The sequence below is a fragment of the Nipponia nippon genome, unplaced genomic scaffold (genome assembly GCF_047370975.1).
Source record: "Nipponia nippon isolate SJK-2023a ecotype South Korea unplaced genomic scaffold, ASM4737097v1 scaffold_10, whole genome shotgun sequence".
Taxonomy (NCBI): domain Eukaryota; kingdom Metazoa; phylum Chordata; class Aves; order Pelecaniformes; family Threskiornithidae; genus Nipponia; species Nipponia nippon.
The window spans coordinates 2,035,727-2,057,940 of record NW_028262291.1 but is presented as its reverse complement, the minus strand read 5'-3'; the positions used below and the strand labels follow the sequence as shown (position 1 = coordinate 2,057,940).

Genomic DNA, 22,214 nt, shown 5'->3' with positions numbered 1-22,214 from the left:
TACCGGAAACGGAAGCGCTCCCGGCATGCACCGCGCCACGCCCTCCCACCGGGAACGGCGCCTCCCGCCACGGTCCCCCCCGCCCCCCCGCGTTGAGGGGGCGTTGCCGTAGCGACCGGTTCCCGGCATGCAACGGGGCGCGGGGCGGGCTCCGGACTACAACTCCCGTCGTGCCCCGCGGCGGCGGGCGGATGTTAGGGCTCGTCCGCGCGCCGCGGCCCGCCCAGCTCCGCAGCGCCCCCGTGCGGTGGCGGTGAGCGCTGCTCCGCCGAGGGGGGACCCCGGGCGGGGGGGGGGGACACCCCGGGGGGAGACGGCGGGGGGGGGGGCGGGTTTGGGGGGACCCGGGGGAGAATAGGCGGGAGGAGGGGGCCCGGGGGGAGGGATCCTGGGAATGGGGATCCGGGGGATGGGGGGGTCCCGGGAATGGGGGGTCCTGGGGGTGGGGGGGTCCTGGGGATGGGGGGTCCCGCGGGTGGGGTGTCCCGGGGATGGGAGATCCCGGGAATGGGGGGTCCCGGGAATGGGGGGTCCCGGGAATGGGTGGATCCCGGGAATGGGGGTCCCAGGGTGGGGGGTCCCAGGGATGGGGGGATCCCTGGAATGGGGATCCAGGGGGTGGGGGGGGGGGTGCTGGGGGTGGGGGGTCCCTGGAGTGGGGGGTCCCCGGGGTGGGGGGTCCCGGGGAGATTGGGGTGGGGGCACTCAGAGAAGGAGGGAGGGAGGGGGGGTCCTGGGGACCGGGGGGGGCAAGGGGAGCCCCCCCCCCCGGGGTGTGAGGGGTCCCCAGCGTGAGGGGGAACGGGGCACTGGGGACCGGAGAGGGACAGGGCGTCCAGGGGGGGCTGGGGGGAGTGGGGGGCCCGGGGGGGGGGGTGGGGTCTCCTGGGGGGGGACAGCGATGGCTGAGCCCCATTCCCGAGCACCCCGCTCCCTCGGGGGGTGCCGGGGTCCCCCCACCCCGGCCTGTGCCCTTGGGCAGGGCAGGCGCCGTGGCCTCATCCTAAAGATAGCTGGGGTGGCCCCGGGCCAGCTCAGCCCCGGGGGGGGACGTCCCTCCCGCTCAGGGGACCCCAAAGGCCAGCGGAGGGGACCCTGCTGCCTCCGGCCCCCCCGGCCATCTCCCGGCGACGGTTCTGGGCCGGTGCCAGCGCTGCCGCTTACGATTGGCGGCATGGTGGCCCCGGCACGGAGGGGTCCCGCACAGCTCCCACCCCACTCTCCCTCTCCCCGCAGAGACCCCAGGTCGCAGGCAGGACCCAAAATGGAGGGCGACGCGGGGCGCCGGGCTCTGCTGGCCGTGCTGCTGTGGGTCCCCTTCCTCATGGCGGTGGCAGGGGACCGGGCGGAGGACGGCCAGGACGGCTTTCGTGGCCAGGACGGCTTTCGCGGCCAGGACGGCTTTCGTGGCCATGCCGCCGCCGCCGATGACCTGCTGTCGCGGCTGGGCCGAGCCGCCTGGGAGACCCTGGAGAGCTGGGTGGGCTCCCAGCCCCTGCGGCTGGTGGCCGAGGTGAGGTCTCAGCCATCCCCGGTGTCCCCCTCCTGTCCCACGGGGGCTGCGTCCCACCCACCCGCCGCCAACCCCCCCGGCCCCGTTTCTCCCTGCAGAGCCTCGCTGCCACCCTCTGGGTCCTGTCCTCGGGGATCTCGGTGGCCCTGACCACACTCTGCAGGATCCTTGGGGATCTCCTGGCCGCCTCCGGCATCAGCGGTGAGCTGGGGGGGTCGCGGAGCGGCGGGCCGGCTACGGGACGGGTTTGGCACCCAGCCCCAGCGCCACTGCCATGGCCGTGCCACCGGTGACACCCGCCTCCCTTCCCAGGGGACCGGCTGGTGCGTGCGGCGGCGCTGAGCCCCGGCGAGGTGCGGCGGGTGCTGCTGTGGGGGCTGGCCGCCCTGCTGGGCTCCTGGCTACTGTCATGGCTACGGGGGCTACTGCTGCCCGCGCTCCGCTGGGTGAAGCTCTGCTGTTTTCTGGGTGCCTTCTTCCACGTCGCGGCCTCCCAAGAGAGCCCCACGGTGCAGGCGGGGATGCTGCTGGGGCTGTGGGTGCTCTACGCCCTTCTGGGGCGTCTGGTGGGGTCCCCCGGCCCCAGCACCCAGCTGGATGCCGCCGTTCGCAGCCTGGAGTGGAAGGTGGAGGAGCTGCGGCGACGGCAGAAGTGGGGGGGCCCCCGTAACCGGGAGGAGTGAACCCCCCCCCAGGGGACAGCCCTCCCCGCTGCAGCGTCCCCAGCGCACCCCATCCCCCCAAGCATGCGTCCTCCCTGCTGAGCCCCCATGTCCCTTCCGCCGCCCCCCACCGCTGCCCCGCTTCTTCCTGGGGGCCCTGCTCCCGTTAGCCCCCTGCCCGGGGGTGGACGCCAGCCTGGGAGCCCCCCCATCCCGCTGGGGGCACAAAGGGCCCCCCTCCTCAGTGCAGCACCCCCAAAACTGGAGCCCCGCTCCCACACCACAGTGCCTTCGTGTGAGCCAAGAGTGCCTTCCCCCAGGGGGAGTCCCTCCATGGCCCCGGCAGCCCCCAGCCCCAAATCCAGGCCCGCCATGGAGCGGTGGGCAAGCATCCCGATCCCTCCTTGCCCAGCCTGGTGGCTGCTGTGCCCGTCCAGCTCCGACGGCGGCGACAGCTCGGCACAAAGAGGGGAACCCACTCCCCATTCCGGGCATCTCCCCGGCCCAAAACGGGGGCTCTGCTCAGGCAGGGGGGGATGCAGCCCCCCTGGGGCCCCACGCTGTCAGTCCTTGGGTTTTAAGCTGCTTTTTAAACTGTTTTGATATGTGGTTCTGAATAAATACGGTTTTATCCCGGCCTGGCTCGGCTGTTCTCCCCGCAGGGAAGGGGCACGGCGAGCAGGCTGTCCGCTCCGAGCCGGGAGCCTGGGGGCTCCCCTTGGCGGGCTGCCCGGACCCCCGCACCCCACTCGGGGTGGACAGGCGTGGGGGGCACGCGTGGCTCGTTTCTGGGGCACAGGGAGGGTGCCACACGCTCGCCCTGCGCCTGTCCCTCTCCCTCTGTTTGCCGAGGCCGGTGCCAAGCACGGAGGAGGAGGAGGAAGGGGGGTTTTATCCGTGCCAGGATCTGGCCCCTTCTCCATGTCCCCATCGCCCTCCAGCCGTCCCCGCTGCCCTGCGGCCGGCTGCTGTGCCTCCCTCCCGCTGGCTCCATGCCCCCGGCCACATCTGCCCTCCTCCAGTCCCTCCTGTGTTCCCAGTCCCTCCCAGTGCCCCCCAGTTGCCTTAATTGGGGTGGGACAAGGAAGGATGGACACCAGGCGGTATGAGAGCCCCCTCCCTGCTCCGGGGTCTCTCCCCATGGCCCATTGTGCCCGGTGCTGTGCCCTGGAGCAGGGAAGGGGACGGGAAGCGGGGATGGGGATGGGAATGGGGAGCAGGGATGGGTTTGGGGAGCAGGATGGGGAGCAGAGATGGGGATGAGGAGTGGGATGGGGAGCAGGGATGGGGAACAGGGCTGGGTTTGGGAAGCAGGGATGGGGCGTGGGGATGGGGAACGGGGAGCAGGGCTGGGGAGCAGGGATGGGTTTGGGGAGCAGGGATGGGTTTGGGGAGCAGGGATGGGGAGCAGGGATGGGTTTGGAGAACAGGCATGGGGAGCAAGGATCGGGAGCAGGAATGGGGAGTGGGGCTGGGTTTGGGGAGCAGGGATGGGTTTGGGGAGCAGGGATGGGGATAGGTAGCAGGAATGGGGAGCAGGGATGGGGATGGGGAGCTGGGATGGGTTTGGGAAGCAGGGCTGGGGAGTGGGGCTGGGTTTGGGGAGCAGGGATGGGTTTGGGGAGCAGGGACGGGGATAGGTAGCAGGAACGGGGAGCAGGGATGGGGCTGGGGAGCAGGGCTGGGGCTGGGGAGCGGGGCTGGGTTTGGGGAGCAGGGCTGGGGCTGGGGAGCGGGGCTGGGGCCGCAGCGGTGCTCGGCGCTGCGCAGGGCGGGCAGGGCCGGTGTTTAGGACCCGGCGGGACGAGGCGGCGCCGGTGCCGGTCCCGCCCCGGCCCCATTGTCTGGGCGCGGAGGCGGAGGGACGGGAGCGGCGGCGCCGCTCGCACGGACGCGCCGCGGAGCCCTCCTGGCCATGGCCCCCGCACCGGCCCCGGCCCCGGGGCCCCGGCTGGCGCTGCTGGCCGCCGCCCTGCTCTGCGCCTCAGGTGAGCGCACCGGCACCGGCACCGGCACCGGCACCGGCACCGCCGGCGGCCCCCAGCCCGGCTCCGCACCCGATCGCGGGGGATCCCCCGTGGAGCCGCTCCCGACGGGATCCCGCATTCGGGATCGCCGGGATCCACTCCCCCCTCCGCGATCCCGAGGGGAGCCGCCGCGACCCCCTCCGCCGCGCGGGATCCCCCGCGATCCGGAGGGGATCCCCCAGGGATCCGCTGTGATCTCGGGGCGGGGGGGAATCTCTCCCGCCTCCACCCGGGATTCCTGCAGTCCGAGGGGATCCGCTTCCCGGCCCACGTGGAACCCGGGATCTGCCTCGGTCCTCTCCCCGCTCACCGGATCCCCCGTGATCTGCCCCGGGGATCTGCCCCTACCCGTGCCCACGGGGAGCTGTGGATCGGGTGGGATCTGTCCCCGGGCTCGTGGGTGAGCCCTGCCCGGGCATCCCGGCGGGATCTGTTCCGTGAGCACGGGGATCCCCGTGATCCGGATGCCCTGATCCTGGATCCCACCCTGCGGGACCAACCGGGGGAGCGGATCCCCGCGCCGCTGGCAGAGCGGGGCAGCCTGACGAACGCCGCTTCGTTAGCGGGGAGCAGCCAGGCCTGGGGGGGAACCGTGCTGGCACCCGTGCCGGACCCCCAGCGCTGGCCCTGGCACTGGTGGGGTGCCCGGGGGGCACAGGGGGCCCTGAGGGGGCCACATCACCCAAGGGACAACCTCCGGGGATGCAGGGGCGACCCTGTCCCCGAGGGGGGCTGCGTGGTGTCGCAGCAGCGCCGAAGCCGGCTTTCTTCTGGAGGCACCAAGCCTCAGAGCCGGAGGTGGGCACCGAGACCCCCGCTCAGCCACCCCGGGGCAGCCCTTTCCCTCCGCGGCCACCGAGGCCGGTGACACAGCCCCTGTCCCCGCAGCGAGGGACCCCCCCGACCCCGTCTACCTGCCGGCGGACCTGGAGGCGCTCGGCGTGCCCGAGTACTACCGGCTGCAGCGGGCAGACCAGGACCTGCCCGCCAACGCCTCCCTGCACGCCCGCACCGAGACCTTCCTGCTGCTGCGGCACGGCTCTGCCGCGCAGCCCCTCTTCCAGGCCACCTACCCACCCTTCAGCACCCGGCAGGTAAAATGGCCCTCGCCACCCCTGCCACCCGGCTGTGGGTGCCCCCCACCGTCCCTTGGGCCCCCCCTGCCACCATCCCTGTCTCTTTGCAGGAGGTGCCCACCGAGTACCCGCCGGGGAGGGACGGTTCGGCAGCCTGGGCCATCCGCGCCGTCTCCCTCGAGAGCGCCGTGTCCCCAGCCGAGCCGTTCGCCCGCGTCCTCTTCCACCTGCAGGGTCCCGACTGGCTGCGCGGGCAGCGGGACCACCCTGGGGAGCGGGACCACCCTGGGGAGCTGCCCTGCGTCACCCTCCACGCACACCACCGGGGCCGGGTGGCCCGTGGGACGTGCCGCCTGCAGGTCAGTGCCACCCACCGGGGCTGGAGCCCTCCCCGCCGGGGGGTCACCCCACTTGGCCCCCCCTGAGCTGAGGGCCTGCTCTCCCCTCCAGGCACCCCTGGGCGTCTGTGTGGTGGAGCTGGAGATCCCCCTGCGCTGGTTCTCCCCGGCATCCCCAGCCTCACGCAGCCGCCGCCGGGCGGCCGACCCCCCCGACCCCCCCGAGCACCCCGAGCCCCCCGAGCCGGCCGAGCTGCACTACGGTGTGGTGGGACCAGGAGAGTGCAGCCGCGCCGGGGGCCGGGAGCGGAGCCGCGGTGGGGAGGCACCATGGTACTTGGGCACACTGGAGCTGCGGGCGGCCGAGCCGGCGCGGCGGCAGGAGGTACGGCTGGATGACAAGGTGCTGCTGCGGGTGCCCGATGCCACGCTACGCCCGGGACAGCGTTTCACCGCCACCCTCGCCGTACGGCACAACTTCACCGCCGACCAGCTGACGCTTCGGTGAGACCCCCCGGGTGGGCAGAGGACCCCTGCGGAGGGTGCCGGGTGCTGGGAGGGGGACGCTGTGTGACGGGAGTCCTGCTGGCAGGATCAAGGCGAAGAAGGGGCTGCAGGTGGTGGGCGCCCGCCCCGGGTCCCCCACCGCCTGGACCGCCCAGCTGGAGCGCACCCGGGGTCCCAAGCACTCAACGGCCGTGGTGACCTGCCGGCGGAGCGGGGACACCCGTGGCGGCTGGAGGTAGCTGCCCTCGTCCTTGGGGACCCCCGGTATGGGAGGGGGCTTCTGCATGGGGGCCCAGTGCAGCCCAGGGGGGCCCAGTACAGCCCAGTAGTGCCCAGTCAGAGCAAAGGGGACCTGTGCATGACACTGCCCCCATTCCAGTATGACCTGGTTGGAGCAGGGGGACCTGTACATTGCATCATCCCTGTCCCAGTATGGCCCAGTTGGAGCAGGGGGACCTGTGCGTTGCACCACTCCCATCCCAGTATGGCCCAGTCAGAGCAGGGGGTCTTCTGTGTTGCACCACTCCCATCCCAGTATGGCCCAGTCAGAGCAGGGGGACCTGTGCATTGCACCACTTCCATCCCAGTATGCCCCAGTGGGAGGGCTGGGGGGCACGGGGCAGCCCCGACCCCCGTGCGGTGGCACAGGGCGGCCGACTCCGCCGCGTTCCTGCACCTGGACCTGGCGGTGGAGAACGGGACGGGGGGGCTGGCGCCGGCGCGGCCCCTCACCTGGCAGGTGGAGTACCCCGGCCAGGACCCCGAGGCCCAGAAGGACAAACTGGTGTGGGAGATCCAGGTGTCGGAGCGGGACGTCCGTGCCCTCGTTCCCCTGGTGCAGGTGGGTGCCCCCCACCCCGGCTCCCCCTGGCCCCACGGGGCCACGTGCTGAGCCCCGCTCTGCCCCGCAGGAGCTGGAAATCTTGAACACGGCCCCACTGACGGGGGTCCCCCGTGCCATACCGGTGAAGCTCGTGGCGGTGGAGGCGGGAGGCGGCGTGGCCGAGCTCACCGAGCCGCCAGGCTGCGAGTCGGCCGACAAGCAGGTGCTACAGGTGAGTGGGGCCCCAGTGTCCCCCTGGTGTCCCCCCTACCCTGCCCAGGGGCTGCCCGCTCCCCCTCCTCCTCTGCGTGCCCCTCACCCAGGTCTCGGATGCCTGCGACGCTGTGTTCGTGGGGGGCAAGGAGAGCCGGGGGGCACGGGGGGCACGGGTGGACTTCTGGTCCCGGCGCCTGCACGCCTCGCTGCGCTTCACCGTCTGGGCACCGCTGCTGCCCCTGCGCGTCCAGCTGGGCGACACCGCGCTGGAGCAAGTGCGGGGCTGGCGCCTGCCCGGCGGCCCTGAGAGGTGAGCCCAGCACCCGGGGGTCCCTGCCACCGTGGCGGCGGGCGAGGAGGGAGCTGGGAGCGGGTGCTGAGCCCCACCGCACTCGTGACATGTGCCACCGCTCCGCTGAGCCCCCTGGTGTTTCAGTGCGCATCCCTGCCCCGCTAGCCCCGTGGCACCCATGAGATGCACCCCTGCCCTGCTGAGCCCCACGGCACTCGTGACACATGTCCCTGCCCCACTGATCCCCACAGTGCTTGGGGTGGGCACCGCTGCCCCACTGAGCCCCCACGCATTCATGACACATCCCCCCGTGGCACACACCCCAGAAGCCCCACTGAGCCCCGCAGGGCCGGTGACACCGGTGTCCCCGCCACCCCGCAGCGCCCTGGCGGAGGCGGAAGAGCCCGGGGAGGAGGCTGAGCGGCGGGCACGGGGCTGCCGGCCCCAGTACCAGCGGACGGCGGTGAGGGTCCTGGCACACTTCGTGGCCCACCCGCTCGACGGTGGCCGTCACCTTGCTTACCTGCCCGGCCCCGACTGGCTCCTGGATGTCACCCACCTGGTGGCCGACCGGACCTGGGTGCAGGACCCTCGCGTGGCTTCGCTGGAGGGGGGCACCGTGGTGGTCGGCCGGGAGCCTGGGGTCACCTCCGTGGAGGTAGGCTTGGGGGCTCGTCTTTTGGGGGGAGATGCAGGGGGTGGAGGGGTGTCCTAGGGGCAGAGGGTGGCTGGGGGGCCCTGGGGGGAGTTGGGGGGGGGGTGCGGGGGCAGAGGGAGGGAGATGGGGGGGCTGGAGAGAGTCCTGGGGGCAGAGGGAGGGAGATGGGGGGGCTGGAGGGGGTCCTGGGGGCAGAGAAGAGATGGGGGGGTGCAGGGGAAGGATGGAGGGAAGTGGGGGGCTGGAAGGGGTCCCAGGGGGAGCTGAGGGATGCAGGGGCTGGAGAGAGGGAAAAGCAGGGCTGGGGGGCAAGGACAGGGCAGGTAGAGGATGGAGGCATGGAGGCCATGAAGTCTGGGGGCTCACAAGGTCTCCCTGGTGCCCCCCGTGCCCGCAGGTCCGCTCCCCACTCTCGGACTCCATCCTGGGGGAGCAGATGCTGGTGGTGTCGGAGGAGAAGGTGACGGTGACAGAGCTGCACGCCCAGGTGGTGTCAGAGCTGTCCCTGACGCTGCGGGCAGAGCTGAGCCACCCCAGCGTGGTCACCGCCACTGCCCAGGGGACGGGCACCCTGCGTGCCCCCAAGCAGGTGAGGGGGGGGGGGGGGCTGATCCTGGGTGCTTGGGGGGGGTGCCCGGTCCCCCCCAGTGCCATCTTGCCCGGCATCCTTGGCAGGAGGCGACGCTGTCCGTCTGGCTGTCCTTCTCCGACCACACGCTGGCCCCGCTGGAGCTGTACGGTTGGCAGGACGCAGCGTTGACCGTGACCTCGCTGGACCCCACCGTGGCCACCGTAGGGAGCTCGCCCCGTGTCCCCGCCGCTCGCCCATGGGTGGTGGCGGAGGGGCCAGGGCGGGGGGCTCTGCTGCAGCTCAGCCTGCACCCCCCAGACGCCTGCCGCCGGGGCCGGCACCGGGCAGCCGCGCTGGCCACTGGCACCGCCTGGCTTGAGGTGGGGTCCGGCCGGCATGCCCCTACCCCTGGTAGCCCCCGGCCCCGCGGTGGCCGCCCCCGGCCCAGCTCGCCCTTCCCACGGGCCGAGGGGGCCATGTCAGGGGAGGCGGTGACGGCGGCCAGCGAGCCGCGGCGGAGAGACCCTGCCGGCGTAGGACCTGCCTCCACCAAGCTCCAGGGCCTGGGGTCTTCCTCGGAGGAGGAGGAGGAAGGCTACGGCCACAACCGCGCCGGCAGGGATGAAGAGGAGGAGGATGAGATGGTGAAGGCTCCCGAGCGGGTGACTGACCTGGAGATCGGCATGTACGTCCTGCTGGGCGTCTTCTGCCTGGCCATCTTCATCTTCCTCGTCAACTGCATCTTCTTCGTCCTGAGGTACCAGCAGAAGGAGCTGCCAGACGCCGGCGCGGCCCCCTCGGCTCCCCAGCCCCACAACTGGGTCTGGCTGGGCACCGACCAGGAGGAGCTGAGCCGGCAACTGGACCGCCAGCAGCCCGAGCCACCGGCCCCTGAGGTGGGCACCGAGGCCGAGCGCTGCTGCTGTGGGGTGCCACCGGGCACCGCGACAGGCTCCGACGCTGGGGGTCCCCCCAGCACCCCAACACCTGGGGCTCCCCTGCCCCGCAAGGAGAGGGGTACGCCGGGGGGCGGCCGGAGGAAGCGGGTGGAATTTGTCACCTTCGCGCCCCCCCGGGTCCCCGAGGAGCCCCCCCAGCCCGCCCCCAACGTCCAGTCCATCCTGGTGGCCAGCGAGGATGACATCCGCTGGGTGTGTGAGGACATGGGGCTGCGGGACCCCGAGGAGCTCAGGAGCTACATGGAGAGGATCCGGGGCAGCTCCTGACCCCGGGGGGCGGCCCCCGGCCCCCCAGCCCCGGGCAAACCAGTAAGGGACCGACCTTCTCCCCGTGCCACCTTGGGGGGACACGTCCCCCCTTCCCCTGCCTGTGGCGGGCTGTGCTGCTCCCGGGGACCACTGCCTGTCCCTCCTGGTGGCCTGAGCCCTGCCCCAGCGGGGCCACCCAAGGGACCAGCCCCAGATGCCCGCAGAGGGGGGGTCTCCACCCCGCTCAGAGCATCCCCCTCCTGGGGGTCCATGGCAACCCCCCCGCCTCAGTGGCACTGGGGAGGAAGCCGGGGTGCCCTTACTGCTTTGGGTCTCATTACGACATTGTGTTCATAGTGATGATGATGATGATGAGTCCTGTGGTCTGATCCCGGGGAGGGTCCCGTGCCCCCCACCCCACCCGTGCCGCGGGGAGGAGGGGGGCACGCGCCCTCCCCACCTTCACCCTGGCCACGCATCCGTTTTGTACAACTGGCATTTTCTACCTGTACCGCCCCGGGAAGGGGGCTGCCGCGAGGGGCTGTTATTTATGGACGATTTTTAATTCTGATGTTGTTACAAAAATAAAATATTTAAAAAAGCTGGGCAGCCCCCGCGCCGTGGTGTCTGCTCCCACCGCCGGGTACCGGCAGGTCGCATCGTGCCGCCGTTGGGCAGGGGCGGCAGGGATGGCGGAGGGATGGAGGATGGAGGCATCACGGCGGTGTTGCCAGCAGGGACCGGCTCTGCCAGGCACAGCCGAGCCCGCCGGGCTTCTGGGGACGGGCACATGCCCTTGACGTTGGTTCCACGTGGGGACGAACGTGGGAGCTGGTCACGGGAAGGGCTCGGGGTCCGGTCCTGGCCCTGGCCCAGCTGGGTGACCTTGGAGGAAGGAGATCCCTCACGCCCTGTCCTGCCATGGGGAAGGGGCTGCCGCCTTCCTCCTCCTCGGCCCATGCAGCACCCAGGACCAGGGAGCAGCCTGGCTCTGCCTGGTCCTGCGTGTCCCCCCCACAATGGCTTTGTCCCCCCAAAGTGTCCCTCCTGCAATTGCAGCCACAGGCAATGGGCCAGCAGGTCCCTTTATTCAGGGATGCCATGGGGATTTCCACCCCTCCACTCCTCCCCAGCCCCCCAATCTGTCCCAGTGATCCCGACACCCCTAAATCACCCTGAGTGACAGCAGGAGACACCCCTCCCTCTGTCACCCTGCTCCCGGCTGGGCTGGCACCCACCCAACCTTCCCCCTCCCTCTGCCCCACACCAGAGCTCGAGCCATCCCCGCAGCTCCCCAAAAACCTGTGGGGCCACAGAGATGGGGTGACCGCTCCTGGCTGCCTGGGGTCCTGCCTTGCCGGCACTGGGACCAGCATCCCTGTCCCCAGGGAAGAGGGGTGATGCCCTGTCACCCGCCCCCGTGGCACCATGTCAGTTCTCCTCCGTCTCCGTGCAGAGGTGGGGGGCACCTGGCCACGGCGGCCGGCTCTGGTAGCGCCTGGAGATCCAGGTGAAGAGCAGGCAGGTGACCGACTGGATCCCCGCCAGCAGGAAGAAGTAGTTATCCATGCGGCAACTGTTGATGCTCCCTGCCAGCAGGAGGGTGGTCAGAGGTCCATGTCCTGCACCCCATTCCCGCTGGCCACAAAGGCACCCCAAGCAGGAGGTGACACCTGTGTCCCCATGCCAGCGCTCACCATAGTCCTCTGGGCAGCGCATCCACCCGCGGGCGGGCAGCGAGAGCAGGGTCAGCAGCCCTGAGCCCAGCAGCGAGCCCACCCCGGAGATGAAGAAGAAAAGACCCATGATGGCTCCTTTCATGGATTTGGGGGCCTCAGTGTAGGCGAACTCCAGGCCTGCGGGAAAGCAGAGAGAACATGGGGAATGTCTTGAACCCTTCGGAGATCCTCCGACAAACCCACCCGCCGCGGCGGAGGGGCTGCGGTGGATGCCCCGGGGCCAGGGAGAGGTGGGCACCGCTCACCGGGGATGCTGGCAAAGAGCTCGCTGATGCCGATGAGCAGGTACTGGGGGACCTGCCACCAGATGGGCAGCGTGGCAGCCAGGTAGCGGTCCTTGCCGATGAGCTGTGACACCGTCTGGTTGCGGCGCACGTACTGCAGCCGCTCCCTCTCCAGGATGCCTGCGGGATGCGGGCAGGGGGCTGAGTACCCACCGAGTCCCTGCCCGCGGCAGCATCCCACCCCAGCCCGGGTCCTACCTGCTGTGAGGATGGAGGCGAGGCTGAAGAACATGCCCAGGGCCATCCGCTTGAGTGCCGAGGGCAGTAGCCTCCGTCTGGCTAGGAAGGGGTCGATGACGTGGTCCTTCAGGGGCACCAAGGCCAGCAAGACCACCACGTTGGCCAGGAGCAGCCAGGCATCCGGGAACTGCGGGGCAGAGGCAGGTCAAGCCCCAGCCCTCGCCCGCAGCGAGGTGCTCAGCATCTCATGGGATGCCTCGGCTCCCACCGCAGCCTTCACCCATCAGGTCCACGGAGGTGCCGGCCCCATCCCTCACCGTGTAGCCCTGGAGGGTGCTGGCGCGGTCCTGGCTGTGCTGGAAAATGCTGGGGATGTGGAGGTGCAGACCTTGAAGGTAATATGTCGACTGCATCTGAAAGGCAGCGGGATGGTAGCTCCCGGATAGACCTGCCACCACCGATGGTCCCTGCCTGATGCAGAGCCCACCCCGCACCTCACCTGGAAGTAGACCATCCAGTAAGGGATGAAGGTCAACATCATGGGCAGGATCCGGGCCAGCACCTGGAAGTTGGCAAGGTCCTCCTCGGGCGAAGGGGCTCCAGGCTGGGCTCTGCTCTTGGGGAGAGGGTCCCCGGACTCCCACCGGTGAGCGCTCAGCCTGGGGAGAGGGACAGCATGGGAAAAGCAAGGGCTGGGAGGGTTCAGCCCCCCGCAGACACCCCATCCTTCTCACCTGGCCCCGGTGCCCGCCAGCCAGGAGCAGCCGCAGCTCTGCAGGGCCAGCTTGATCATGGCAGAGACCTGGCTGCCCGTGGGGGGCTTGGTGATGAAGGTAGGGGTGGCCAGGAGGAAGATGACGAGTGCCAAGGCCAGACAGGCGACAGGGATGAGGTAACCAGCCAGAAAGCTGATATTCTGCTGGATGAAGGCCACCACCAGGAGGGAGAAGACGGCCCCAATGTTGATGCTCCAGTAGAACCAGTTGAAGAAGCGCCGCGTGGCGTCACCACCCCGGTCCCTCACCTGCCAGCGCAGAGGGACGGGCCCCGGGGCCAGCTCTCAGCCCCGGCAGCACTGAACCTCAGCCCTGAACGCAGGGCTTCTGCTTCATCCCCTGTGCCCCCACCCTCCCGCGTCCCCCCATGCCCCATCCCACCCCTCACCTCCCGGCTTCCCTCCCTCCTTCCCCCAGCAAAGATGTCCCAGGGGTCTCGGAGGATTTGGAGGTGATCTATGGGGTGCAACCACATCTCCTCCACCCCATGGGAGACCCTACCCCCTTTGGCTTGGCAGAAGGGGAAGGGAGACCCACAGGTCCTTGGCACCCGGCCGGGAGGAGCCGGTTGGGAAGGGGCAGAGGGAGAAGGATGCCACCGGCCGCCTCGCTCACCTGGTCGGCGCCGAAGGAGGTGAGGTTGGCTCTGACGGAGCTGACGCCCAGCGCCAAGAGCAGGAGGCCAGTGTAGATGGTGGGGGCACAGTACTGCTCGGGGGGCTGCCCCTGGCACGTCCCACCGTGGTGCCAAGAGCAGTTTCGGATGGTGGCGGCAGGCAGCTGCCCGCACACCGAAAGGCGTCCGTCCGGCGATGTGGTGATGGGCAGCAGGCACGCCGCCAGCAGGTACAGCAAGAAGCTGAGGACCACGGTGCCGTAGCGGCCCAGGTAGACGTCGGCCAGCCAGCCGCCGATGGGCGAGAGCAGGTAGGAAGCCCCCAGGAAGAACAGGCAGGCGCGGGATGCCTGGGTGCCCCCCCAGCTGAAGCTGCCGCTGGTGAGGTAGAGCACCAGGTTGGCCGTGATGCCGAAAAAAGCCGCCCGCTCCAGACCTTCCACCGCCAGCACGGCCGCGCACGCCGCCCCGCGCCCCTTGAGGGGTGTCCCCCCCAGCAAGGAGCTCCGCTCCCCGCCGTCCCCCGTCCTGGCCATGCCCTGCCCCGCAGCACCGCGGTGTCGGCTCTGCTGCCCTTCACCACCCCGAGCTGGCAGCGCAGCCAGGGGTCCCCGTCCTGCCCCGGCCCCTTCTCTGTCCCCCTTGGCCCCTCTCCGGGCTGCCCCCCTCGCCGGGTGGGCGTCCTCCGCTCCTGTCCCTCCCCAGCTCCCAGTTCCCCATTCCTGCTGAACAGACACATCATATGATGACGGTTTAGAAACGAAAATCCCCGTCAGCCAGTGCGGCTTCTCCTTCCTGGGGGCTTTCCTCGTGCCCCACCACCACCACAGCTCTGTTGGGTCCCGGGCACCAAAGCCCCTCACTGAAGCTGGGGTCCCCCCCACTATGGGGGTCTCTGAGCCCCACGTGTGCCGGGGGACGTCGTGCACCCACCAGCACCCACCGGAGCCTCCCAGAGCCAGCGCAAAGCCGAGCTCAGGGCTACCGCACCGGCTCCCCCCCAGCGTGCACACACACGCACCCAAAATCCCGGACCCAGGGGTTTATTTTTCAGCCTGATTTCCTAAGGAAATGGGGCTCGGGGGGGGCTGCGTGTGCCTGTTTGCCTCTTGCACTCTGATATTTTCCACCGGACTCAGCAGCGAGACAAACAGCGCAAAGCTTTTACGTTTCCGTGAGTTTAAAAAAAATAAAAAAATAAAAAATTAGTAGCTGAGAAAGGCAGGAAGCTCAGGGGCGAGAGCCAACGGGCACGCAGCCTCCCAGCCCTCCACACCCCCAAACTCCCACCCTGACCACAGGAGTTTCCAGCCCCTTGCAGCATCCTCCAGATCCTCTGTGCCCTTGAACCCCCTCCTGCCTGAACAAGCCCCTCTGGGCTCCCCAGGGCACGGGGAGAGCCCAAAGGCAGCGCTCCCCAGCCTGCAGCCATTGCTCCCGGTGTCCCCACGGCCCCCGGCCACCTAGCAGAGGGACGAGCTCTCCAGGACAGGGGTTTCATGAGCTCTGTGATGGCCAGCAGCTGGGCAAGGAGCCTTGAATCCGTGTTTTTGACTGGGGAGGGACCCAGTACAGCCCAGCTTGTTTGTATCATCCACCTACCTGCCGCCAACCTCCCTCCTGCCAGGGCTCGTCGGGCAGGGGAGCTGGGTGACACATCTTTCGGGTCACCATGAAGGTCTCTCGTGCCATGGGGTGGAGCAGGGTGTGAAGGACCCTCCAGAAGGCAGCACCGAAAGGCGCCGGCCATGTCACACCAGCCTGCGGCCTCGCAAGCATCCTCCTGCCCACCTCAGCCCTGGAAAATGGGGGAGAAAGAGGGAGACCCCCACACTCTGCTCCATCACCCCACGGAGGTCCCAGAGCGTGGGGCAGCCTGAGTCCCACCGTGTCACCGGTGATGCTGTCCCAAGCCCCTGACATGATGACACACCATGTGGCTCCTGCAAGATCCATGTCCCCCGGGGGCTGAGGGCGACCTGGGGTGGGACCGCCAGGTCCCCGTGGCTCCCGTCCCCCCGAGGGATGCCGCAGGCGCGTGGTGTGGTCCCCGAGCGGAGCCCACCTCCGCCCGAGCCCCCGCTTCCCCCCCGCCAGCGTGCAGGATAGAGCCACCCCATCGTGCTCCTCCGCCCCACGGCGCTGAGCTGGCTTCCTGCAGCCCTCGACCACAAGCCGGGAGCAGAGAACACGTGAACGGCAGGCAGCGAGCGGGGCCGCGTCCAAACCATGTCCCCGAGCCGCTGAGAGAGGCGGTGGGAGGACAGGACCACCCCGATCCCCGGTTCCACCACCGCCATGGGGCTGCCCCACAACCACTGAGGAGGAATGGAGGGGCTCTGCCTGCTCTTGGCGGCTCTCTCCGCCGCGGCGCCCGGACAAGGTACGTCAGCGTCCCCACCCTCTCCCTTCCCGTCCCTCTCCGTCTGCTGGGACCCCGGGGTGATGGCTTTGCTGGTTTCGGAGCCAGGTACCTGCCGTCTCCCCGGGCTGGGTCCTGCTGGGGCAGAGGGTGCTGGTGCGTGCATACGGCTGTTACGGGCGCTGAGCGAGGATGCTCTGCAGGCAGCTCTGCAAAGTCGAGCTGTTCTTCTTCCCGAGGTGCTCGGCATGGCTGGTCCAACCTCTGCCCCTCCTCGACGTGCCCGGTGGGAGCGAGGGAAGGGGGGTCCCTGCTTGGGGGCTGGTGACTCTGGGGACCCTAAAAGGTCTCTCCGGGCCATCCCACCCGCCAGCTCCCGCCTCCGCAGGGACAGGGTGATGCTCTCCTGGTTTTGGTAGGTACAGGCCAAAACTCATTCCACGGCTCATGTCACCAGCATCACCCCAGGACGGTTTTTGGGGACGATGCCACCTTCTCCCCCCAGCCCGGCAGGGTTTAGGGTGGTTTCACACCCTGAACGGCTGCCAGAAGCATCCTCGATGCCTCTGATCAATCGGGGAACGGTCGCCATCGCTCTCGTTTCCGCTAACAGCTCCTTCCCGCACCTTCGCCAACATGCTGCCGGCTGCCTGCACCCTGCCTGCAGGCTCAAAGCCTGGTGCTGCCCAACACCGGGACCCCGCGGCGCGGCTTTTACCCACCACGTCCCCCTCTCCTGCGCTCATCCCTTACCTTTTCCTCTCGTATTTTTAACGCTAAGCCAGAGCCCACCGGCTAAGGTGGTGGTTTCCCACGGAGCCCACCCAATGCACCCCACCAGCCCCCCCAAACACCTATAGATGCCTCTTGCAGCGATCGATGAGCGAAGGTGGGAGCGAGCTCTAGCAGCACGGCGGGCCGACGGAGCGGTTGCAAAAAGTGCCCTTTTTTGGTCAGAAATCATTATTGCAATAACTGCATTATCGCACCCCGTGCAGTCAGGCTACAGAGAAAGCCACAATTTCGGTGGTGATGACGGCAAACGCACCTCGCCTCGCCTGTGGGGGTGAACCCTTCGCCCCAGAGGAGCCGAACGGCGAATTTTTCCGGCAATAACCGCGGGAGCCTGGCGAGCGGCTCGGCTGCGGCGGGCTGCTGATGGGTGTTGAGGGAAAGGGACGGGAGAGAGGGGATGGGGAAGATGGGGTCAACCCCCGCGCCCGAAATGATGCCGTGCTCTTGGGGTGCCCAGGGAGACGGGAGAAAACTAAAATGAGACCACGCTGGCAGCAGCATCTGCTCCCCTGCGGCACCGACTCGCGGGGGGCTGCGCTGGGGGTGCGGGCAGGCAGGTACAGGCAGCAGGCAGACCCTCTCTGTCGGCAGGAGCGGCAAGCCGGGAGGCGGCAGCGGCCCGGGATCGTGATGGCACCCCACGCTTCGGCTTTCCCACCGGTGAGTTGTGTTCCAATATCGCCATATTTAGGGTCAGATTCTGCCTCCCCCAGCCTGCGAGCAGACCCCACGCCAGGATTTGGCGCCGGGGCACATTCCCCCCGCCCCAAGGGCTGATCTGAGGAGGTGGGGATTGACTTTTAGGGGTGCAAGAGAGCTGTGCCCGTGTGGCCAGGGCTCGAGGGGGCTCCAGATGGTGCCACCCATTTTGTGACAGCCTGGAGATGCCATTTTGGCCATCCTTCCCCAGAGCAGCATCGCTTTTCGGCGGGCCGGGGTGCACATTCCTGCACCCTCTCTGTCTGCCCCCCACCCTCCCCATCTGCCCCTCACCCTCCTCATGGCTGCGTGCCGGGATGGCAGCAGTGCCATGTCCCTCCAGTTTGCCATCTGCGAGCCGCTGAGCGCCCAGCAGCCGGCACGGGAGCGGCGAGGCGTCCGCTTCGCCTCCAGCGCTGGCGGAAGCCAGTCCGTCTGCTCCTCGCCGCGTCCCCGCTCCTTGCCAGGAGAGCCGGGGCTGAGCCAAAAGAGGGGGAATTGGCCCCCTGATACCCACTGACCTCAATCCTGCATTCACCTTGGTGGCTGCCAGCTCTCAGCGGGGCTCTGGTGTGCATCTGTCCAGCGGCACATCCGTCTGTCCTGCAGCCGTCAGCCCCATTCTCGCACCGTGCCACCTCCTGCCGTGCTCAGAGGGGCCATCCAGCCCCGGGCAGGGAGATGGGGGTCCCGACGGACTCAGTCCCTCATACCCTCTGCCCCTTCCTCCTTGCAGCCCCTGTGGAGCCGATGGGACCTCTCAGCACCCCCGTGGGCAGCACGGCTGGAAACGCCTCGGTGGCACCAGGTGGGCGCAGGAGGGCCAGGGACCTCCTTGCACCCGCATTTCGGTGGGGAGGGTGGTGGCATCCCATTCCGCTGCTGCTGCCGCCACAGGGAGCTGGCGGTGGCATGGGGGACGGTGCCAGGGCCACCCCTATCCCCTTCCCCTCCGTCTCACCCAGGTCCCGGCGCGCTACGGCTGGCCGGCGGCCGGAGCCGGTGCGAGGGCCGGGTGGAGATGGAGCGGGCGGGTGCCTGGGGCACGGTGTGCGATGATGCCTGGGACCTGGCCGACGCCAACGTCGTGTGCCGGCAACTGCGGTGCGGCTGGGCCATGCGTGTCCACGGCAATGCCACCTTCGGCAGGGGCAGTGGCCCCATCCTCCGGGACGAGGTGGGCTGCAAAGGGCATGAGGAGCATCTCTGGGACTGCCCGGCCGTGCTGGAGCATGACTGCAGCCACAAGGAAGACGCCGGCGTGGTATGCTCAGGTGGGTCTGGCATGTGCCGGGTTCAGCAGACATCGAGCAGGGTTTGGGCTCCGGTAGGCAGAGGTATCAGGCAGGGTGCAGGCAGCACATCCCAGGCTCCACTCTCTGCCCGCAGAGCACCAGGAGTGGCGGCTCTCCGGCGGCCAGGATGGCTGCGCCGGCCGGGTCGAGGTCTTCTTCCGTGGCACGTGGAGCACGGTGTGTGACAGCACGTGGTACAAGCTGGAGGCCAGCGTGCTGTGCCACACGCTGGGTTGCGGCGAGCCCATCCGGCAGCTCAACTTCAGCCACACGCTGCCGGGCAGGATGCTCTACCAGTGCGAGAGCCACCAGCCATCGCTGGCCCACTGCCAGTGGACCTTCAATAAATCGGCTCCTTGCCACCAGTCCCGGGCGGCCGGCGTGGTCTGCAACGGTACGGGACCCCCCCCACCTGGCCCCGTGGGCGTGGGGGGCTGACAGCCTGCTTGCGGCCATGGGGGTCCCCTGCAGATGAGCTGCAACCCGGCTTCTTCTGCCCTCCCCCCACCCCGCCCCATCCCTGTCCCCCTCCTGCCAGGCTCCCAGGGCTTGCAGTTGCCAACCCCGATGGCCACGGTGACACCCAGCAATGTCACGCTCCTGAGAGGTGAGTGTCCTGCAGAGTTTCAGCCGTGACCTGGGTCCGGGAAGGCTGCGGGGGAGCACCCAGCTCACCCCCCTTACCTGGGGAGAGGATGTGTCATGAGCTGTGTCCGTTCTCTGTGTCAGCTGAGGAGGGGTCCCTGGCTGCGGGGGCACAGTCCCCTCTGCACATGCCCCTCTTTGTCCTCTGCCTGGTCCTGGCAGCTCTGCTCCTGCTCACCGTGCTGGCCTTCACCACCGCCCTGCTGAGGATGAAGAAGATGAGCGGTAAGGAGCCCCCGTGGGGGCACGGCAGGCTCTGGCCATGGAGGGGCTGACACTGCCAGCCCAGCCAGGGTCACCCCACTTCCTAGGCTCAGCTCAGCCGCGGGAGCGGGGCTGGCTGTGCCATGGAGCAGCTGAGCGGGCACAACCCCCCCTTGTCCCCACAGCCCACACCGTGTCCTCCCTCGGGCTAGCCGGGCCGGTCCTGGTGACCCACAGCAACCAGAGCCCCGACGTGCCCTCTGGGACCTCCAACGACTACAGGGAGATGCCAGTTAGCCTTCCCAAAGGACCAGGTAGGTCTGGCAGGTCACCAACCCATCCCGGGGGGCTGTGGGGCAGGAGGTCCCAGCTGGCGATGGCTGCCCCATCCCCATCTCATCCCCCAGACGCACCGGTCACAGCCCTTCCCACTGCCAAGGACTCCGACTCTGACTACGAACACTACGACTTCAGCAGCAAGCCGCCCGTGGCCCTCTCCACCTTCTACAGTGAGCATCCCACCCAGCCCCGGGACCCCCACCGCCCTGCCCCGGGGTGCCCCCGCTGATGCCCCCTCCCTGCCCTCCCCACAGACTCCCTGCGCCGGCAGCCCGGGGACCAGCTGCTCCCGCTGATGGCCAGCCAGAACGGGATGGAGCCATTCCGCGCGGAGGGTAGGACACGAGGGGTGTCTGTCCCTCTGTCCTGCAGTGCTGGCTGTCTGCCCGTCCTGTGCATGGGTGGGCGAGGGGCCGCCCTGCAGCCTGGGGCTGACATGAGCCCTGTGTCCCGCAGTGCCGGCCAGGCTGGGCCCCCCATCCCGCAGCAGGGCGAGCAGCTCCTCCACCTCCTCTTCCTCCTCCACCGAGCCCTATTGCAATGACAGCGCTCCCCCCCCGCACGCCTGGGTCTGCCCGCCGCCCCCCGCCGATGGCACCCACCAGCACACAGCACCCACCACCCACGGCTACACCGACTACCCTGGCCCAGGTGGGCACTGCCAGTGGGCTGTGTGGTCCCAGGGACCAGAGTGGGGATGGGGACAGCCCTGGGGATGGGAGCAGGGATGGAGAGACCCCAAGGACAGGAGCAGGGATGGGGACAGCCCTGGGGACAGGAGCAGGGATGGAGAGACCCCAAGGATGGGAGCAGGAATGGGGACAACCCCAGGGAGGGAATGGAAGTGGGGGACCCTAGAGGATAGGAGCAGGGATGGAAGGTGCCAGTAAAAGCCCCTGTTTCTCCCAGCTCCTCCAGCAATGCCCTGTGTGCCCACCCCAGTGCTCTCCCACCCCTGGGTACCTGTGTCTCCAGCAGACCCTGATCCTGCCGACAGCTCCAGCACCTCCTCGGGGGAGTGGTACGAGAACGTGCAGGGCATGGAGCCACCCGGGGACCCGTCCCCGCACCCCGGTGAGGACCCCATGCTGGCAGGGCAGGAGCAGGGTGGCATGGAGGGGTGCAGGGCTCCTCTGCCCCCGCAGCATCCTCCTCCCGCTCCCTGCCCGGCTCTGCCTGACGGGGTGTCCCTTGCAGGCTGGCCGGCTCCGTCCTGCCCCACGGCGGGACACGCACAGGACTCTGACTCCTCTGAGGGCAGCGACTACGATGACATCCAGGGCTCTGCCTACTGAGGCTGCCCAACCGCCACGGACAGAGTGGCATGGCAGGGGGGGACCTGGCACTGCGTGCAGCCGAGGACTTGCCATCCCGCTGCCGACGTCTCCTCTGGACTTCTCCAGCCGTCTCCTCCGTGCCGAGGTGCGGGCATCGGTCCCAACGGCACCCAGGGGATGCTCAGTGCAGGCGAGCTGTGCTGGGCTGCGTGATGTGATTAAAAAGCTTTTCCCAGCAGGTCGCCTTGTCCCTTGGCCACGCAGGTGGCTGGGTCACCAACCTCTCCCAAGGGCTTCCAGTTGCCCATGGGGCAGTAAGGGACAAGTGACCCAAAGATGTCCCTTCCTGCAGTCCCCTGCCAGGCTGGTGACAGCCACGGTGAGCAGCATCGCCTGGGACGTGCCCGAGCTGAGCAGGGCAGGAGCAGCCAGACGTCCCGTCCCCAGCCCGTGGCAGGCAGGGCCTGATCCAGCCCCATAGCACTGGGGGTGGCGATCAGTCCCCAGGGCTGGCCCTGCAGGGAGGCAGGTGGTGGGGTCGTGGGGTGGCGGTGGCCCACAGCCGTCCCCGACACTCTGTGGCAACACAGCAATGGATACAGAGGCCCCCCCAAGCTTCCCCGCACCCCGCCGGGCCACGGTCCTCCCCATCCCAGGGACACACTGGCCACCATGCCCATAAACCCTGGCCAGGGGGCTCGAGGGATGCTGGCAGGGAAGGCACTGGGGTCCCAGCCCAAGCACACTGGACGGTGCTGGGGGGTCCCGGACCCTTCTCACCCCAGCCAGGGGCTGTGGGGCAGATACCAAGGTGAGAAGTAGGACATAGCCAGCTTCCAGCCCAGGGTGGATTTTTCCCCCTCGCCCAGAGCTGAGGGGGTGGGATACAGCCCCCGAGGGAGGGATAACCCGTGCCGCGGTGAAAGCTGGGGCATCCCACGGTCCACCCAAGCAAAACAGCATCACCCTGTGCCAGGCGCAGCTCGGGAACAGGGACACCGGTGGGCTCGGGGGGCTGCACCCAGCTGAGCCAAGCACAGCACCCAGCCATCACCCCTGGGGCTGGGACCCCTCTGTCTCCCCGCCCCGAGGGGCTTCCCTGCGCCCCGTGT

The 22,214-nt window shown here is 69.2% G+C and overlaps 4 protein-coding genes across 10 annotated transcripts; 3 read left to right on the top strand and 1 right to left on the bottom strand.

Moving 5' to 3' along the window:
• Positions 1–123: 123 nt before the first annotated feature.
• Positions 124–2,813, top strand: TMEM109 (transmembrane protein 109). 2 transcript variants are annotated; one of them, XM_087741582.1, is made up of 4 exons: positions 124–253; positions 1,237–1,513; positions 1,612–1,714; positions 1,826–2,813. In XM_087741582.1, exons 1-4 carry the CDS (start codon positions 192–194, stop codon positions 2,194–2,196), a joined length of 813 nt encoding a protein of 270 aa, XP_087597708.1. In that variant the 5' UTR covers positions 124–191; the 3' UTR covers positions 2,197–2,813. The 2 variants fall into 2 exon arrangements, with proteins under 2 accessions (XP_087597708.1, XP_087597698.1); XM_087741572.1 differs by lacking the exon at positions 124–253 and having other exon boundaries at positions 853–1,513.
• A 1,219-nt stretch (positions 2,814–4,032) lies between these two features.
• Positions 4,033–10,960, top strand: TMEM132A (transmembrane protein 132A). The gene is made up of 11 exons (XM_087741508.1): positions 4,033–4,163; positions 5,091–5,296; positions 5,389–5,637; positions 5,729–6,120; positions 6,209–6,358; positions 6,772–6,964; positions 7,035–7,178; positions 7,270–7,472; positions 7,836–8,112; positions 8,510–8,701; positions 8,788–10,960. The coding sequence occupies exons 1-11, from the start codon at positions 4,091–4,093 to the stop codon at positions 9,907–9,909; spliced, it is 3,201 nt and encodes a 1,066-aa protein (XP_087597634.1). The 5' UTR covers positions 4,033–4,090; the 3' UTR covers positions 9,910–10,960.
• SLC15A3 (solute carrier family 15 member 3) lies at positions 10,747–14,076 on the bottom strand. Its single transcript, XM_009461176.2, has 9 exons — positions 13,486–14,076; positions 12,829–13,118; positions 12,594–12,753; positions 12,412–12,507; positions 12,113–12,281; positions 11,876–12,034; positions 11,589–11,747; positions 11,194–11,480; positions 10,747–10,776 (listed from the first exon to the last, which is right to left on the bottom strand). Exons 1-8 carry the CDS (start codon positions 14,020–14,022, stop codon positions 11,323–11,325), a joined length of 1,728 nt encoding a protein of 575 aa, XP_009459451.2. The 5' UTR covers positions 14,023–14,076; the 3' UTR covers positions 10,747–10,776; positions 11,194–11,322.
• A 1,599-nt stretch (positions 14,077–15,675) lies between these two features.
• Positions 15,676–21,266, top strand: CD6 (CD6 molecule). Of its 6 annotated transcripts, none has more exons than XM_087741000.1 (13): positions 15,676–15,869; positions 17,235–17,303; positions 18,079–18,150; positions 18,308–18,616; positions 18,732–19,031; positions 19,176–19,244; positions 19,367–19,507; positions 19,672–19,800; positions 19,894–19,995; positions 20,080–20,160; positions 20,282–20,476; positions 20,804–20,899; positions 21,023–21,266. In XM_087741000.1, exons 1-13 carry the CDS (start codon positions 15,815–15,817, stop codon positions 21,118–21,120), a joined length of 1,716 nt encoding a protein of 571 aa, XP_087597126.1. In that variant the 5' UTR covers positions 15,676–15,814; the 3' UTR covers positions 21,121–21,266. The 6 variants fall into 6 exon arrangements, with proteins under 6 accessions (XP_087597126.1, XP_087597120.1, XP_087597113.1 ...); XM_087740994.1 differs by having other exon boundaries at positions 20,801–20,899; XM_087740987.1 differs by having other exon boundaries at positions 20,768–20,899.
• Positions 21,267–22,214: the final 948 nt, after the last annotated feature.

Coding starts and splice junctions, on each gene's coding strand:
- TMEM109 (XM_087741572.1), top strand. CDS start 902: ATGGCTGAGCCCCATTCCCGAGCACCCCGCTCCCTCGGGGGGTGCCGG. Junction 1,514..1,611: donor CCCTGCGGCTGGTGGCCGAG/GTGAGGTCTCAG, acceptor TTCTCCCTGCAG/AGCCTCGCTGCCACCCTCTG. Junction 1,715..1,825: donor GGCCGCCTCCGGCATCAGCG/GTGAGCTGGGGG, acceptor CTCCCTTCCCAG/GGGACCGGCTGGTGCGTGCG.
- TMEM132A (XM_087741508.1), top strand. CDS start 4,091: ATGGCCCCCGCACCGGCCCCGGCCCCGGGGCCCCGGCTGGCGCTGCTG. Junction 6,359..6,771: donor GACACCCGTGGCGGCTGGAG/GTAGCTGCCCTC, acceptor GCGGTGGCACAG/GGCGGCCGACTCCGCCGCGT. Junction 8,113..8,509: donor CTGGGGTCACCTCCGTGGAG/GTAGGCTTGGGG, acceptor CCGTGCCCGCAG/GTCCGCTCCCCACTCTCGGA.
- SLC15A3 (XM_009461176.2), bottom strand. CDS start 14,022: ATGGCCAGGACGGGGGACGGCGGGGAGCGGAGCTCCTTGCTGGGGGGG. Junction 13,119..13,485: donor CCTCCTTCGGCGCCGACCAG/GTGAGCGAGGCG, acceptor CTGCGCTGGCAG/GTGAGGGACCGGGGTGGTGA. Junction 12,035..12,112: donor CGCCTCCATCCTCACAGCAG/GTAGGACCCGGG, acceptor CGCATCCCGCAG/GCATCCTGGAGAGGGAGCGG.
- CD6 (XM_087740976.1), top strand. CDS start 15,815: ATGGAGGGGCTCTGCCTGCTCTTGGCGGCTCTCTCCGCCGCGGCGCCC. Junction 15,870..17,234: donor CGCCGCGGCGCCCGGACAAG/GTACGTCAGCGT, acceptor CTCTGTCGGCAG/GAGCGGCAAGCCGGGAGGCG. Junction 20,161..20,281: donor GGAGCCATTCCGCGCGGAGG/GTAGGACACGAG, acceptor TGTGTCCCGCAG/TGCCGGCCAGGCTGGGCCCC.